This window comes from Eubalaena glacialis, chromosome 6, assembly GCF_028564815.1.
Source record: "Eubalaena glacialis isolate mEubGla1 chromosome 6, mEubGla1.1.hap2.+ XY, whole genome shotgun sequence".
In the NCBI taxonomy this organism is placed as follows: domain Eukaryota; kingdom Metazoa; phylum Chordata; class Mammalia; order Artiodactyla; family Balaenidae; genus Eubalaena; species Eubalaena glacialis.
Genome location: NC_083721.1, coordinates 88521318 through 88536863, shown reverse-complemented (window position 1 = coordinate 88536863; position 15546 = coordinate 88521318). Strand labels below are relative to the sequence as shown.

General features: G+C 41.5%; 1 protein-coding gene across 4 annotated transcripts in view; it reads left to right on the top strand.

The window, feature by feature from the left end:
• Positions 1–15546, top strand: part of USP13 (ubiquitin specific peptidase 13) — a 130103-nt gene that overhangs the window by 52690 nt on the left and 61867 nt on the right. For all 4 annotated transcript variants that reach the window (XR_009701284.1, XM_061193385.1, XM_061193384.1 and 1 more), the window contains exons 4-6: positions 692–813; positions 6015–6157; positions 7866–8050. Coding sequence is in view for 3 of the 4 variants with exons in the window: in XM_061193385.1 (XP_061049368.1) it covers positions 692–813; positions 6015–6157; positions 7866–8050 (450 nt within the window). In the remaining variant the exon portion in view is untranslated. The remainder of the gene's footprint in view (positions 1–691; positions 814–6014; positions 6158–7865; positions 8051–15546) is intronic.

Below are 15546 nucleotides of genomic sequence, written 5' to 3'. Positions count from 1 at the left end.
TTACGGGGTTTCCCCCTCTGGCTTACTATGCAGTATTTCCACAACTCTTAGCAGGGAGGGAGAGGATGGGGGAGATAGAGACAGAGGGAGGGAAATTGAGATTTTATTTTAAAATAATTGTTACCATTTATTGACAACCTGTTTTGTGCCAGGTCTCTTGTTTACAGTTTCTTATTTATTCTCCATATAAACTGTGTGAGATAAGTGTTATCTCCATTCTACAAATGAGGCCTGTGACTTGCCCGAAGAAACATTAAACTTTGGACCTGGAGTTGAACCTAGGTTTATCTATTCTCAAACCCATGTACTTTCTTCTGTTGTGTGGTAAGAAACATTCCAACCCATTCTTGTGAAATCAGGAGTCAGGTACCCGACAAATCATAATGACCAGGCTATTCCTTTAAACATCTCTAAGAATTGAACATCTAGCACAAATGTCTATTTTAACTGTAAAGCTTTATGATACGACTTAGTCTTCTTTATACATCTGTCCCTTGAAGATAAGTGTGTATAACTTAGGAAAGATGGAAAGACCTCCTATTCCTGGCTTGGGGCAGATGGATGGCTGAATTGTAAATGCTGCGCCCTTGGTTTGTCAGCCCTGTGGATATCTGGCTTTCCCAGTGAGTGCTGCCTTGGTGTGGAATATTCTTTCTTCACTTCTTGTTCTTTGTTTTTGTTTTCTCCTCAGATCTAGATACTGATGACGATTTAAATAGCGACGATTATGAATATGAAGATGAAGCCAAACTTGTTATATTCCCAGACCACTATGAAATAGCACTACCAAATATTGAGGAGTTACCAGCCCTGGTCAGTGAGTGTGCACGGCTGCTAGCTAGATGCGCGTGACTCTCTGTGTCAGGTGTGTGTGCGTGTGCAGCGTGTGTGCGCTGGGCGGTGGGGAAGGCGGGGTGAATGAGAGAGGAGGAGAAGGAGGAGCGGGAACAGAAGCAGATCGCTTCTCCTCCGCGAAGAGGGCCTCGCAGGGCTCCCTTTCAGTAACACTGGGCCGTATACCCTCCGCTGCCTGTTACTTCCAGCGCTGTTTGGGCTTCACTGCTCACTGGCCGGCCTGCTCCAGGTGGGCTGGCTTCTTCCCACCCGTGAATCACAGTCTGGTGCTTAGATTTTCAAATTGTGCCCCCGAGATGTGCAGGGACTGCTGGAGAGGGGCTGCCTTCTGATCAGAGGGACGCCTAAAATTTTTATCTCTTCTGCATGTTGGCCTTACATGTAAAATTTTGTTTGGGAAACATAAGAGTTCCACCGAGAAACAACAGCAACACGATTATGAAAATAACCCAATATTTACAAATCACAGGTCTCCAGGAGCTCTGTGATAATGTATTCCTTTGAGGATGAAGACTGCTTTCTAGGTTTTAGAATTTAAGTTTAGCAGTGAGTTCTTTTCCCTTTCCTTCCCTTCTTTTTTGTGGAGCAACTTTTATCTTCCTGAACAACTTAAAGCTGGTGGCGGTGGTGTAAGGAAGTCAGGCTCCGTTTTACTTTGATTCTCGAATCCTGTGGGGACCCATACCATTTTCCTGCTCTTCCCTCATTTCCTGTATTGTCTCTGCCGCTCCATCCTTTCCTATGTTCCCTTTCCTTTCTTTTCCTCTTTTCTACTTGGTTGCATCCTGACTTCTCAGAGCCTGGCTGCAGATAGCAGAGTTAGACATTCCAGTTCATTTTTTTCCCCTCCTCAAGCTTTGCTAGAACCAAAGCCAGGTCTTTAGGTCCCTGATTCTTTCAGATGCTGTGTGACTCTGTCTACAGTCCCCTGCTCATGTGCCCCTGCCAAGAGGGGACGTTTGTGCTTGGGATTCCCATGTCATTAGGGACCAGTTTGCCACCATTCAGCCTCTTTTGCCTCTGATCAACTTTATACCTAAACATAAGACCATAGAATTGAAAAATTTGTATATTAAGCTACCGTAGCTCTTTCCTCTAATTATTTGATATAGCATATCTTTTTTAGTACCAAATGCATACGTTTTAGCAATGTGTACAGAATTAAATTACCTCTGCTTTCTCCAATTCCCTGTGTCACTCATGTGGCTGTGATCAAGGACAAAATATATGATGGACAAAATGGTCTTAGCTCGTGCCATTACTTGATATTATATACTAAAGCTTATATCTGTATACAACTGAGAGTTCTCACTGCCCTTGTTTAATATAACTCTTGAGTTATATCTGCTGTCAAAAAAGAAGAAGCACATTGTGAATGAATGTCATGAGAAATGATTTTTCTCTCACTCCCTTATGAAGAAAAAGTCGTTATGTGAGAAAAGTTAATGAGAGCCTTTAAGTACTTTTCATTATTCCTATATTTAGAACATAATCCTAAGTGTGAACACTTTTATAGAAAAGTGAAGTGTCATAGAAATCTATATCCAGCAATATATATTATAATTTTTAATACAGAGTCTTTTAGAATTAAGAAATATTTAAGAATTAAAAAAAAGAGAGAATTGTTTGGAAGTTGAGGTGGGGAGATAGAAGGAAAAGCCTGATTTATCTAATGGTAACTGGTAAGATTTATCTATATAACAGAAGCTAGTTACTATAATTTCTTTTCTTGCTTTTGCTACATTTTTGGTGTTTGATAATTCTCTTTTTCAGCTTTTAAATAACAAAAATATTGAACTCACCCAACCAGGTGACTCTTCGTCATCTCTTGAGTTTCTCAGCACAAAAAAAAGAAATCAGTTCCAAATAGGTACTCTGTAGATTCTACCAGAAAGTTAAACTACCTCTTAGTGTTACAGGGGTCACAGAGACATAGTGTTTGGGACTCAGTAGGGATCTTAGAGCCTGAAATCTAATGCCTCATTTTAGAGTCAGGAACTCAAGCCTTGGTGTGCTTGTAATTGGTTAGCAACTAGCTCCCTGGGAACAAAGCCCTGCATTGTAATGTTTGCTGATTTCCATGGTGTAAATACTCCCATTTCAGACTAACATGTCACCGAATGCAGTGTTGGGAAAAGATGTGTAGTAGGACACCCTCACATAGAGTTTTCACCGTTCGCGTAACGTGGATGTACGTGACCTCAAGGGCATATAGATTAGTTATTAAGATAGAGTAACACAACTAGGGAGTGAAGAGTTTTGAATATTTGTTACCTTTTAAAAATATATTTAATTGTGAGCTTATAGAATTTAATTTTTAATAATGGCTCTGTTTAACAACCCTCTTGCAGAATTTCTTAAAATTTAACAAGTCTGTAAGCCAGTTTGAGTCAATTCCAGAACACCCCTGTACTTGAGATAATTCACAGTATAATTATAGGATAATGGATCCTGACCTTCATCTATGATCCATAAAAAGGGCCTCTAAGTGATTTTAGGTGGTATTCTGAAAACACTAGGTCAGTGTTTTATAACGTCCTAGACAACTAAGGAAATTTTGTTGAGTGTCACCAGGAAGGATATTCAAAGAAAAGAGAGAATGTTATATTCTTATTATATCACTGTGCATTGCAAACTAGAACACTTAAAAAAGACCTAATAGGGTGGAGAAGATTCAGAGGAGGACAGGGAAGGGCTCGAGGTAGTCAGTGAAACAACAAAGAGGTTGTAACAGACCAGACTGAAAAGGTTAGGATGTGTAGCCAGAAGTGCTAAGGCAGCATGGCCCAAACCCATAAAATCAGGAAGAGGCTCATGGTGAACTCAACCTTGTTTTCCAGGGGCATTACTGGAAGGGCGTGGGAGATGAATTTTGATACTTGAAAGGAAAGGCTAATTATATAACATTTCTTGTGGGAGATGAATGGGAATATTTTTTAAAAGGTTTAGATAAGGGCAAGATAGGGGAAGGGGGAATTAAGAGGTACAAACTACTAGGTATAAAATAAATAAAATTGGTTAGAATTTTATAGAAATAAATAGAATTGGTTAGAACAAGGATATAATGTACAGCACAGGGAATATAACCAATATTTTATAATAACTCTAAATGGAGTATAAGCTATAAAAATATCAGATAACTATGTTGTACACCTGAAACTAATATAACATTGTAAATCAAATAAAAAACTTCTATCAAATAAACACCTCCCCCCCCCAAAAAAAGAGGTTTAAATATATTTATGAATGCCTGATTGCCTGATCTGTAATGGAGTATAAGCTTTTTGAGGGCAGGGACCTTTTCCTTTTCCTGACTGTGGGTAGCCCGGTGTAGTCAATTGGTAGTGTTTAGTATAACCTTGGAGAGTTTTAAGCTGGAGAAGGATGGGATCTAATGTTCACAGCAGATCACTGGCTGCCAGGCAGAGAAAAGGGAGCAAAAGTGGGAGAAAGGAGATCGTAAGGAGGCTGCTGTGTGGCCATTCGGGTGAGCTGGGACGATGGCTGAACAAGGATGGGTATGGCCGAAATCAAGAAGAGGTAGACTGCAAATAGATTTTGGATGTAGGACTGATAGGAATTGCTCAGGGCCTGGGTGGGGGTGGGAGTGGGATGGCAGCTGAGGGAACTTCCTCCATTGTCTCTATTTTTTTTTTCCTTGTAGCTTATTTTATTTTATTGGAATATAGTTGCTTTACAATGTTCTGTTAGTTTCTGCTGTACAGCAAAGTGAATCAGTTATACGTGTATATATATCCACTCTTTTTTAGATTTCCTTCCCATTTAGGTCACCACAGAGCATGTCTCTTAATCCATTCTGGGGTCCGTTGTCAGTGCTACCCAGAGGAAAATATTCTGTATGAAGTTCAGCTAATGTACAGGATGCTAGTGATGTAGAATACAGATTTTTGTTAAAAATTGTTTTTCAAACAATTCAATGGCTATTATTATATTCAGAGTTGGGCATCCGTCACAACTATCTCATTTCCCTCTAGTCTCTGGCAATCACTAATGTACTTTCTGTCTCTGTGGATTTGCCTATTCTGGACATTCCATACAAAAGGAATCATACAATACATGGTTCTTTGTGGCTGGCTTTTTTTTTTACTTAGCATATATTTTCAAGATCCATCCATGTTGTAGCATGTATCACTACTTCATTCCTTTTTATTGCTGAATAACATTTCATTGTATCAAAATACAATACTTTATCCATTTATCATTAATGGGCATTTGGGTCATTTCTACTTTTGGCTGTTATAAATAATGCTTCTATGAACATTTATGTTTAAGTTTTTGCGTGGACACGTATTTCTATTTATCTTGGGTGTATACCTAGGATTGGAATTTTTGGGTCATATAGTAACTCTGTTTAACCATTTGAGGACCTGCCAAATTATTTTCCAAAGTGGCTGCACCATTTTACATTCTCATCAGAATATGTTTTTAAAGAGAGTTAGAAATAGCTTTATAACATTAAGCAAGTAGCGAATGTGGCGAGAGGCATATATCCAGAATCAGTGGGGTTTGGGAAAAAGCAGAGAGTCCGCCCTCCCCCGTGGTCAGTTGGTGCCAAGCCAGACATCACAGATTTGCTCATGATGTGGGCTGATCTGACACAGAGACATCCAGGCATGTCCCCATCCAGTGTCACATTTGCACTAGATTAAGAAATGGAGCCATGCTGCTTGCATTTCATTCAAGTGCCCTTGACCACATATCATTGTGTGACGAGTTGAGGATATCGATTGTCTGGGTGTATATTTGTTAGGAGTAAAACACACCCCTTGGGTAAATCCTAGGCATTCCTGTTGCTAATTTCACCCTTGTAAATTGTTCACCTTATACTTTTCACTCCACTTGCTAAGAGGTAGCAGTGGTTAAATCTGACTCTTATGCGTGGGTTTACAAACTGGATTTGGTTCTTTGCTATCTTGTGTCATTGTTACTATTGCAAACTCCAGGCCAGGCTAAAACCTAGCTAGACACAGGGAGAATGTGCTGGAGTCAGGAAACTAGCATCTTGCTCTCGTGGTAACTGAGCTCTTTGAATTTTCTTGAATTAAGCTGTATTTATTAATAAACTTTAAAATTCATTTTATAGAAGTTGCTGTTCTCTCAAGCTGTTTTAATATATCACATCTGTATTTGTCTTATAGGTAACAATTGCATGTGATGCAGTTCTCAGCTCAAAATCTCCGTACAGAAAGCAGGACCCAGATACGTGGGAAAATGAATTGCCAGTGTCCAAATATGCAAATAACCTCACCCAGTTAGACAACGGAGTCAGGATTCCTCCAAGGTGAGGGTCAGACAGCAAAATGGAACTTTCCCCCCCAAAACGGGCCAAAGGAATATTTATTTTTCTACCTCTTCACTGAATTAGCAATTATATATTTTCTTATCAGATGCCTTTTATTAAAAATAAGCTTGGGACTTCCCTGATGACACAGTGGTTAAGAATCCGCCTGCCAACGCAGGGGTCATGGGTTTGAGCCCTGGTCTGGGAAGATCCCACATGCCGCGGAGCAGCTAAGCTCGTGCGCCACGACTACTGAGCCTGTGCTCTAGAGCCCGCGAGCTACAACTACTGAAGCCCGCATGCCTAGAGCCCGTGCTCCGCAAGAAGAGAAGCCACCGCGATGAGAAGCCCGCGCACCACAACGAACAGTAGCCCCTGCTTGCTGCAACTAGAGGAAGCCCGTGCACAGCAGTGAAGACCCAACGCAGCCAAAAATAAATAAATAAATAATTTTTAAAAAAAAGCTCAAAACTTCTCTCTAGAATTATCTCTACCTTTGTAGTAGACGCTGACCATGGCCAGCCCCTGCCCTGGAGCCCATCCCCACCCTAAGGCCTCCGGTTGTGAGCACCTGCAGCTCCTTGCTTGGGGGCTTTCTCTGCCTGCCCCAGCCAGGTGGGCCAGTGCACCGGACAGTCAGAAACGCTGCAGAGCCGTGCTGCCTCCTGTGCTCCTGGAACAGCCCTCAGCCAGTGACTGTGGAGTGGAGGGATGAACACCCTAGATCCCTACGCTCGGGTGGGGTAACTGTCTCCTGGAGTTGCCCAGCCGGACTGAGCCCCAGTGGCCCATGGGGTCATCTGCTTGTTCACAGTGCCTGCACTGGCTTCCTGCCCTTTCAGTCTCTCTTCCCTCACTCCCCTACGGTGCTTCCTGGGATAGCCTCCCAAATGAGCCATTTGCATTCACATCTGTCTCAGAGTCTGCTTCTGGGGCCCCCAACTTACAAAGACGGACAATAGTCTTTGGTTGTCACGTTTTGGCTGGAATGCTCTGTAGGCTCCTTTTGCACCTCCTGTAATCAGATGCCAGTGTGTTTCCAGAGGCAGGTGCTGGAGGGAAAGAGCAGGTAGATTAGGAATGTGTCCCTTCTGGTTGGACCCTGACTGTACTGCATTCCTGTTGTGTGTGGTCTTAGAGAAGGCATGGTACCTCGGGGCTTTTTCTCCCTTTGATAGTGGGGATGGTAATAATGCTGAAGAGTGTATATTAGAATTAAATGATAAAACTTCTGTAAAGCCCCTGGCCCATACTTGACATTCAGCCTTCAGTTAAGTTGTTTTCCTTTCTACTTAATTTAGATTGTCAGTGTAGTAGAGTTTTGTTTAAACCAGTCTTACTGCTTGTGGCTAATGCTTTGGAGCTTCAGATGTTTATACACATGGGATCTTTAATGTTTTAAGCTTACGCAGGCTCCACAGTCTCTCATGTAAGGAATTTTAAGGAAATGGCCTTGCCTCCTACCCTCATGTTCTGTGTCTTTTCTAAAGTAAAAGAACCATCTCGAAGGAGCTGGGAGGAGCTGGCCCCCATCTGAGAGGCAGGCAGGTTACTGAGTGGCCCTGCTGCTCTGGAATGGATCTCTCTTATTCCACTGACAGTCTCCTGTGACTGCCCCAACGGCCCCCAGCTCCATTTTCTTAGATGTTAATTTTCTAATCACGCCTTGTACTCTGGCTGTGCTAACTGCTGTCTGATGATTTTACAGTGGTTGGAAGTGTGCCAGGTGTGACCTGCGAGAAAACCTCTGGTTGAATCTGACCGACGGCTCTGTGCTGTGTGGGAAGTGGTTCTTTGACAGCTCCGGGGGCAACGGGCATGCGCTGGAGCATTACAGAGACCTGGGCTACCCTCTAGCTGTGAAACTGGGAGCCATCACTCCTGACGGGGCAGGTGAGTGTGCCTTTACCAACTTGGGAACTTACAGTGGCTTCCTCTTAGATTTAACCAGTGCCTTAATGTCTGGGGTTGGAGGGCATCAGCTCTGGACTCGGCCCAGGTTCGAATCCTCACTCTGCCTCTTGTTAGCTGTGAGATCTTGGGTGAGTTTTCAAATCCTTCTAAGCCTCAGGTTCCTCATCTTGAGGATAATCACAGTACCTCCCTCATAGGTTTGTTAAGGTGCATAAGCATTTCGGCCAGTGCACACCGGAAGGTCGTGATAACAGTTTGCTGCTTTTGTTCGTATCTTTCTGAATATCTCTTGGCTAAGAGGACAGAAGCAGGAACCAGGACTTGTGAAGTGAGTGTGCATAAGCAAACCCACCGTTAGAATAGTAGGGGGAAGGCCTAGAATTCATTATGGGGATTAGTATCATTTTAGGTACAAATGGATTCATTATGGAGAAGATGGGTTTTAAAGATACTGTGTGTTCAGAGCCCCTGACATCAGCAGGCAGTGACGGTGTCCACTGCAGCAAAGCGTTAGAAGTGGTTCCTACTTGTACTGTCAGCTTCAGAACTGGTCTTCTTTGTGCTCTCACACTGTATGTTAGCTTTTGGCTATGTTTGTACAGTTAATTCCTTCTACCATTTGGTGAGGGAAAAGGGAAATTACATCAGGGTTAATAATGAGAAACTTAAATACTGAGCAGTGGCCATAAGAACCCATCATCTCAGCATCACTGAAAACACTTACGAAGCACAGACCTGCACCCACACCCAGGGCAGTTTCTCCATCTGTGCAGGTTTTAACCTTTATTTCTTCTTTACTTTAAGGTAAGATGATTTTTTAAGGAAAAATATAAAGACATTTGGCTTTTCTTCTCTGCTATCTTTCTCTGACTGAATTAGCCAGCCTCAAAGTTAATTAGTGAGGATATTTTCACTGAATGTGGTACACTCTTTGTCAGCCATGCCCTCTCCATCCAACTGGTTTCATTTATCTGTTTTATAATTGAGGGCTGGCAGTTAGGTCATGTCAAGATTCTTTTGATTCACCTTTTGGGTAAACTTCCAAAGTTTAGTGAACTTCTTTTAACTCATTAGAGAAAAGTAGCTGCAAGAGTCTCAGGTGCTGGTGCCAGACATTTTCCCCTCAAATAAATGAACCGCTACACAAGCCAGGTTGAATCCTAAGCCTTCCAGGATCTGAAGAGGAAATTCAGGACATGCAGTTGGATTCAGGGTTACAGCAAAGTGCTTACAGGTCATTGCTCTGTTGAATGACTGCTGTATATGGTAACCATCATTGTTCTTGTAGGGCCTATAGAGAGAAAAAAGAGTTTGTAATGTAGGCATTCTATTGGGTACAGTTGCAAGGGGAGGATAATTCAGATGTTTCTACTTTTAGTGCTATCTTATGCAGAGCCTTTTTTAAAAATTGGAGTACAGTTGACTTACATACAGTGTTGTGTTAGTTTCAGGTATACAGCAAAATGATTCAGTTATACATATATATATTCTTTTTCAGATCCTTTTCTATTATAGAAAGATATTGAATATAGTTCCCTGTGCTATATAGTAGGTCCTTGTTGTTTATTTATTTTATATATAGTAGTGTGTATCTGTTAATCCCAAACTTCTAAATTATCCCCATCCCTGTTTCCCCTTTGGTAACCATAAGTTTGTTTTCTATGTCTATGAGTCTGTTTCTGTTTTGTAAATAAGTTCATTTGTATCATCTTTTTAGATTCCTCCTATAAGTGATGTCATATGATATTTGTCTTTCTGTGTCTGACTTACTTCACATAGTGTGATAATCTCTAGGTGCATCCATGTTACTGCAAATGGCAATATTTTATTCTTTTTCATGGCTGAGTAATATTATGTAGTGTTTTGATAAGACCAGTTATTAGAAGTCCAGCTCTCAGACATCCTGTTCAAGACAACAATTATTTGTATATGGGGATTTGTTCTAAAATTTTGCTTGAGCTATGTCTTTTTTATCTTTAAGTTCCAAACAAAATCTTATGCATGGAGGCATGGATACTTCGATTAAATGAACCAGCTGGTCTATAAGTACTTAAATAATTATATTCTATTTAAATGTATGCTAGTAGTAAAGGCAAGGATTAATTCTATTCTCTATGCATATTTTTAAAAAAAATTTATTTATTTATTTATTTATTTTTGGCTGTCTCGGGTCATAGTTGTGGCATGCGGGATCTTTCTTCGTGGTGCGTGGGCTTCTCTCTAGTTGTGGCGCACAGGCTCCAGAGCTCACGGGCTCAGTAGTTCTGGTGCGTGGGCTCAGTAGTTGTGGCTCGTGGGCTCAGTAGTTGTGGTGCGCAAATTACTCTTCATGTAATTGAGAGTATTTGAATAAATACTCTTTTTTCAACCATAGAAAGCATAAAACATTGGCAAAAGCAATGTAGAATGTGCACCTGTGATGAGGGTTCTTAAACTCACTTAGCTGAGGCAATGTTCACTTTTTTTTTTAATGACTATTTTTTAAAAAATTATTTATTTTTATTTATGTTTTTGGCTGTGTTGGGTCTTTGTTGCTGTGCGTGGGCTTTCTCTAGTTGTGGCGAGTGGGAGCTACTCTTCGTTGCGGTAGGCGGGCTTCTCATTGTGGTGGCTTCTTTTGTTGCAGAGCATGGGCTCTAGGCGTGCGGGCTTCAGTAGTTGCAGTGCGTGGGCTCAGTAGTTGTGGCACACGGGCATAGTTGCTCCGCGGCATGTGGGATCTTCCCGGACCAGGACTCGAACCCGTGTCCCCTGCATTGGCAGGCGGATTCTTAACCATTGCTCCACCAGGGAAGCCCATGTTCAGTTTTTGACAATAGATCAGGATTTGATTCTGGCTTATCTTGTGCAGAGTTGGTTTTAACGCAAATAATTATTTTCAGTCTAATTATCATTACATATTAGTTTATGGGATGCATCAACTCTATTTTCATTTCTTTTAAATCTGTTTAATAGATTGCTAGTTGTAGCTTATTGTTTATTTAAAAGCCAAATAAGTTAATGAAAACATGTGTAAAGTTTCCATAAATGTCTGATGATGGGCCTTGTGGATGTTGAGGCCCAGGAGTGCAGGGTGCCCTCTGTCTGGGGGTGGAGTGGCCCCCTCCTGATCACGGTACCACTGGTGAGGGTCCATCTTCCATACTTGCTAGGCTCACTGAGGCTAATTCAACTCACAAGAGACAAAGTGTTAAAGTCAGGGTGTTTAGTTTTTAGTTTCTAATGAGACCCACAACCACCTGTAAGTGGGATGTTTATGTCAACTCGACCAGTACATTCCCTCCCTGTGGGAAGCTGAATTATATTTAGAATATTGCTTAGTGAACATGGAATACAAGCAGGTTGTGAACTCAGATATTTAATGGTCGTGTGATCCAATCGTCCTGGTTTCCTTCTCCCCAGTAAGGACATACCTGCTCAGTGAGAAGCTCCTACTCATCTTGAGGTCTCAGCCTAGAATTAGTTCTTCCAGGAAGCCTTGATCCCTCCAGGCTAGGCCATTGTGGTGGCTGGGTAATAAAAGTGGGCCCCATATCGAATTCCACTCTGGGTTCCATGGGTACAGCAGCAAACAAAATAAGAAACAGATCACCATACAAGCAAACAAAAAGCTTTCCTCTGTGGGAGGAGACATTCGTTTGGCAGAGCAAGGTTGAGGTTCTTGGTGGGAAAGGAATGAAGAGGGTTGGAGGCAAGAGAAGGTGTGTTTTTCTTTCATCATAGAAATTAGTTTACCTAAGAAGAATCCTAAAAGCCTTGGTGATTACAGGAGAGTCTTCCTGTAATGCCCGTGGCAGCAGTGAAATCGCCCCACTGGCCCCTGCACCAGCTCAGCAGCATCTGAAGGTGATTTTTCTTCTTTGGTCATCTTCACCCCTGACCTGGGTATCAGCTCAAGGATTTGGATCAAGGCATTGACTACTTCATTTTAGTTTGGCCTGGTTTGTGCCCCTCTGTGTGCCTCTGTGCTGCTCCACTGTGGCATTTTTCATGAGATCCTGTTGCTGTGTCTAATGGTGGTCACCTGGGACGGCAGGGCCTGAGTGCCACGTTTGTTGTTTACTATTCTATGTCATCTAGCATAGCCCCTCACACATAGTAGGTGCTCAGTAAATATTTGTGTTGTAAACAGATGGAGGAAGACAGACACACCGATAAAGTTTTCTCCTCTGATTTACCTTTTTTTCTTTTTCTTCTTTTTTTCTATTTTATGGACATCTTTTTCCTCTTAATTGTTTTCCTTTCCTGACCACAGTCTAGGTTCTGTCTGGCCTGCGAGTTATACTGTCTAAGGTGATGGTATATACCTCTGCCCTCATTCATTTTGTGTTTGGTTTTCTAGATTAATTGCTGGAGCATTCTCTTGTTTCTATCCTTTTCCTGTCTGTGGCAGATGCTCTATAGGCATGTAAATATAAACTCATGGTGGAGAGATGCAGTTTGGGTGAATGGATCATACTTACTCTGGAGAGATCCTTTCCTCTCTGGCTTGTGACTTGGTGTTTGACCAAGAGTTCTGGGTTTTTTTTTTTTTCCCATTTGAGCTGTATGATAGAGCAGTGAAGCCAGCTTCTCTGGTTTCTTTAGTCTTTCTAAACACCAGATCTTGTTGAGGTACATCTCTACCTCTCTCTCCTTCTGCTTTCCTGTGGGGGTATCTGAGGGCAGAATTTGGACTTATGCCATTTTCTGGGGCTTAGGAAAGAGAGCCCAAAGTTACATGAGTAAACCATAGCCAAGAAGACATCTGTTGAGGTCCTTTATACTAAACCAACATTCTTATAGTACTATTTGAAATAATAAAGTTTAAACTTGTGAGGACAGGGACCCTGCTTGTCTTATTTGATATTAAATCCTCAGTATCTGTATATATTTGGTGTTCAGTAAATATTTGTTGAATACAATGAATGAATCAATAAATGAATGAATGAGTGAGTGAGTGAATCCCTGTGGGTGAACAAGGATAACCAGTGGTACACTAGTCCTAATAGTATACCACCATATAGAAACATTTTAATCTTTGGCAATTACTTATAAAACATTCTTTTCAATCAAAATATAATAAATTTGGGGGAAAAAGAAAAGCAAAAAGCCAAAAAGAAACCTTCCCATTCAGAGAAAAGAAATTATTACCATTTTTATGTAAATTCCTTACAGATTCTCAGTCTTTGTCTCAGTCTTAGTCTCCATCTCTATTCTCTAACCTTTTCCTTAGTTTTGGAACTTAATGCACATACTGTTTTCTAACATGCTTATCACATCAATGAGTTATTCATGCTGTAAACCTTTTCTTTTATCTTTTCCCTTCTCCGGGTCTCTCCATGCTCTCCATGGCTTAATTTGTCATTTAACTTGAAATGAAACAATGACTGGTTTCCTTCTAAAGTAAACGTAGTTACTCATGAAACTCTGCTTGGACTATTCCTAGGACGATCTTTCTGTGAGCTTCCTAGCTGTGTTTCTTGGCTCCAAGCTTTTAAGTCAAGGAAGAGGTCGGCAGGGTAATACTTGTCAGGCAATGCTTATTTGCTACAATAGTTTCTGAGCTAAGACTTGACTTTGCTAAGCAGAAGTTGGAAATAAAGTGAACTTCCCAATGAAAAATGTGTAAGGATTTGCAGCCCCTGAGTCTATTTCAAAATTTTTTTCTATGACTACATGTCATTTTTAAATTCTTCATGATTGCCAAGTTTAAGGATCACAGTTCATTTTTAGATTTCTTGTGTGTTACTCACTAAACTGTTTTTGTCATTGGGGTAAGAAGTAACTGTTGTGTCTGACCAAATCATGTCATATTTTTGGAGCAGTTAATGACTGGAGACAGGAAATGTTAATTTCTCACTAATATCTCATTAGGCTGGAGCCTAATGGCTTAAGAACCATAGAGTTCTATGTGATTTTCACTTATTTCAAAATCCTAGACCCATGCCAATGGTGCATTTCTAGCAATCTTACTATTTTCTATTGGAGCTCTGATAATTAGAGGCTTAGAGGCTTAGAGGCTTAAAATCTTAAGTCTTCAAAACTATCTCACTAGTTAATAATAACCAAAGACAAATGCCTGGGGAGTGTCATTTTCACCTTCCAGCCAATATTTGAGTGGTATTTTGGTGTCATGTGTCATAGATTAAAAATATTGTTGATGTATTTGTTTTAAGTTATTAGTTCAAAGAATTTTTTTTTTTTTTTTGGTATTTAAACTTTTTGGAAATTTTTTCTTAATTGGGCTGGGGATTTTGTCTTTTGTTTTTGATTTTGAGAGCACTGAATTATATTTAAAAAAGGAATATAGATGAAGGCTGCTATTCACAAGTTAAAATGGGCCCCTAAGGGAAGAGGGATAGAAGAGAAAGCTATACAATGTTTAATCTATTAATAATAGAAAGAGTGGCTTTTTTTGGGGTGGCAGTGAGTCTCTGTGTATCTGGGTTTGGGTCAGAGGGTCACCATAGTTTCTATATATATTACTTTTTGTTCTCCTCCTGGTATTGTTCCAAAGAGCAGGAAACTCCTTGAACAGTCTATCTTTTACTGTCCTAAAGAATAATATCTTTATATCTATTTTCAGATTTTGTTTTTCAAATTTAGAAGTGAAGAAATTGTGGTTTTTGACTCTCCATTCCTGTTAAGGGCCTAGGATGGTGCTTCACTGAGCCTCTTGGTCTCCTGAGAGATCTGAGGAAATAGTCTAGTGCAGAGGAAAAAGGACTAGGCCGGGAGTCAGAATACCTGGGTTCTGGGCCACGTGTGGGGTTTGAGGCAAATGATTTAACTTTTCTAACCCTCGTTTCCTTACCTGCAAAATGGGCCTGAAAATGTTTCCCTCTCCTGCATTGCACTGCCCTATGATGACAGATAAGGCAGCAGTTTGGACAGATTTTGAAAACGCTAGGCAGTGCTTCTCAGACTTTGCTGTGCACATGGAGATCTTGTTAAAATGCAGATTCTCATTCAGTAGGTTTGGGTTTGGGCCCGAGATTCTGCATTTCTCACAAGCTCCCAGGTAATGCTGCTGCTTTGAATCATACCGCAAGAAGCCAGGTGCGGTCTAAAGCCTTATGTTGTCAGGGGGGATGTGAGGGTCCTGAGGAGAGAACCCTCCCCTGCCACCCGCAAACACACAGCTTCCCAACACCCGTGTGCCGTGAGTGGGTTACGGACGAGGCCAACGTGCTGATCCCTGAGGTCCTGGGGCAGGTGGAGCCTCCTCAGTTACCCTACTGTGCTAAATGCATCATCATCTTCTTCTGTGTGCTGTGGGGTGGACGCATTTGGGAAGCACAGCAGTCTTCACAGATCCCTCACCAGCTCTGTGAGGTATGGACACTGAAGTAGGAAAGAGGGGATGAGGGGGCAGGTGGAGGTGGAGGGTCGTGAGGTGGTAGGTCTGGGACTACCAGAGAGACTATAGAGGGTTCCACAGGCAGAATTTTGTTTTGTCCTGGACCTCACGCTGCGGTCCAGCCACTCGGCAG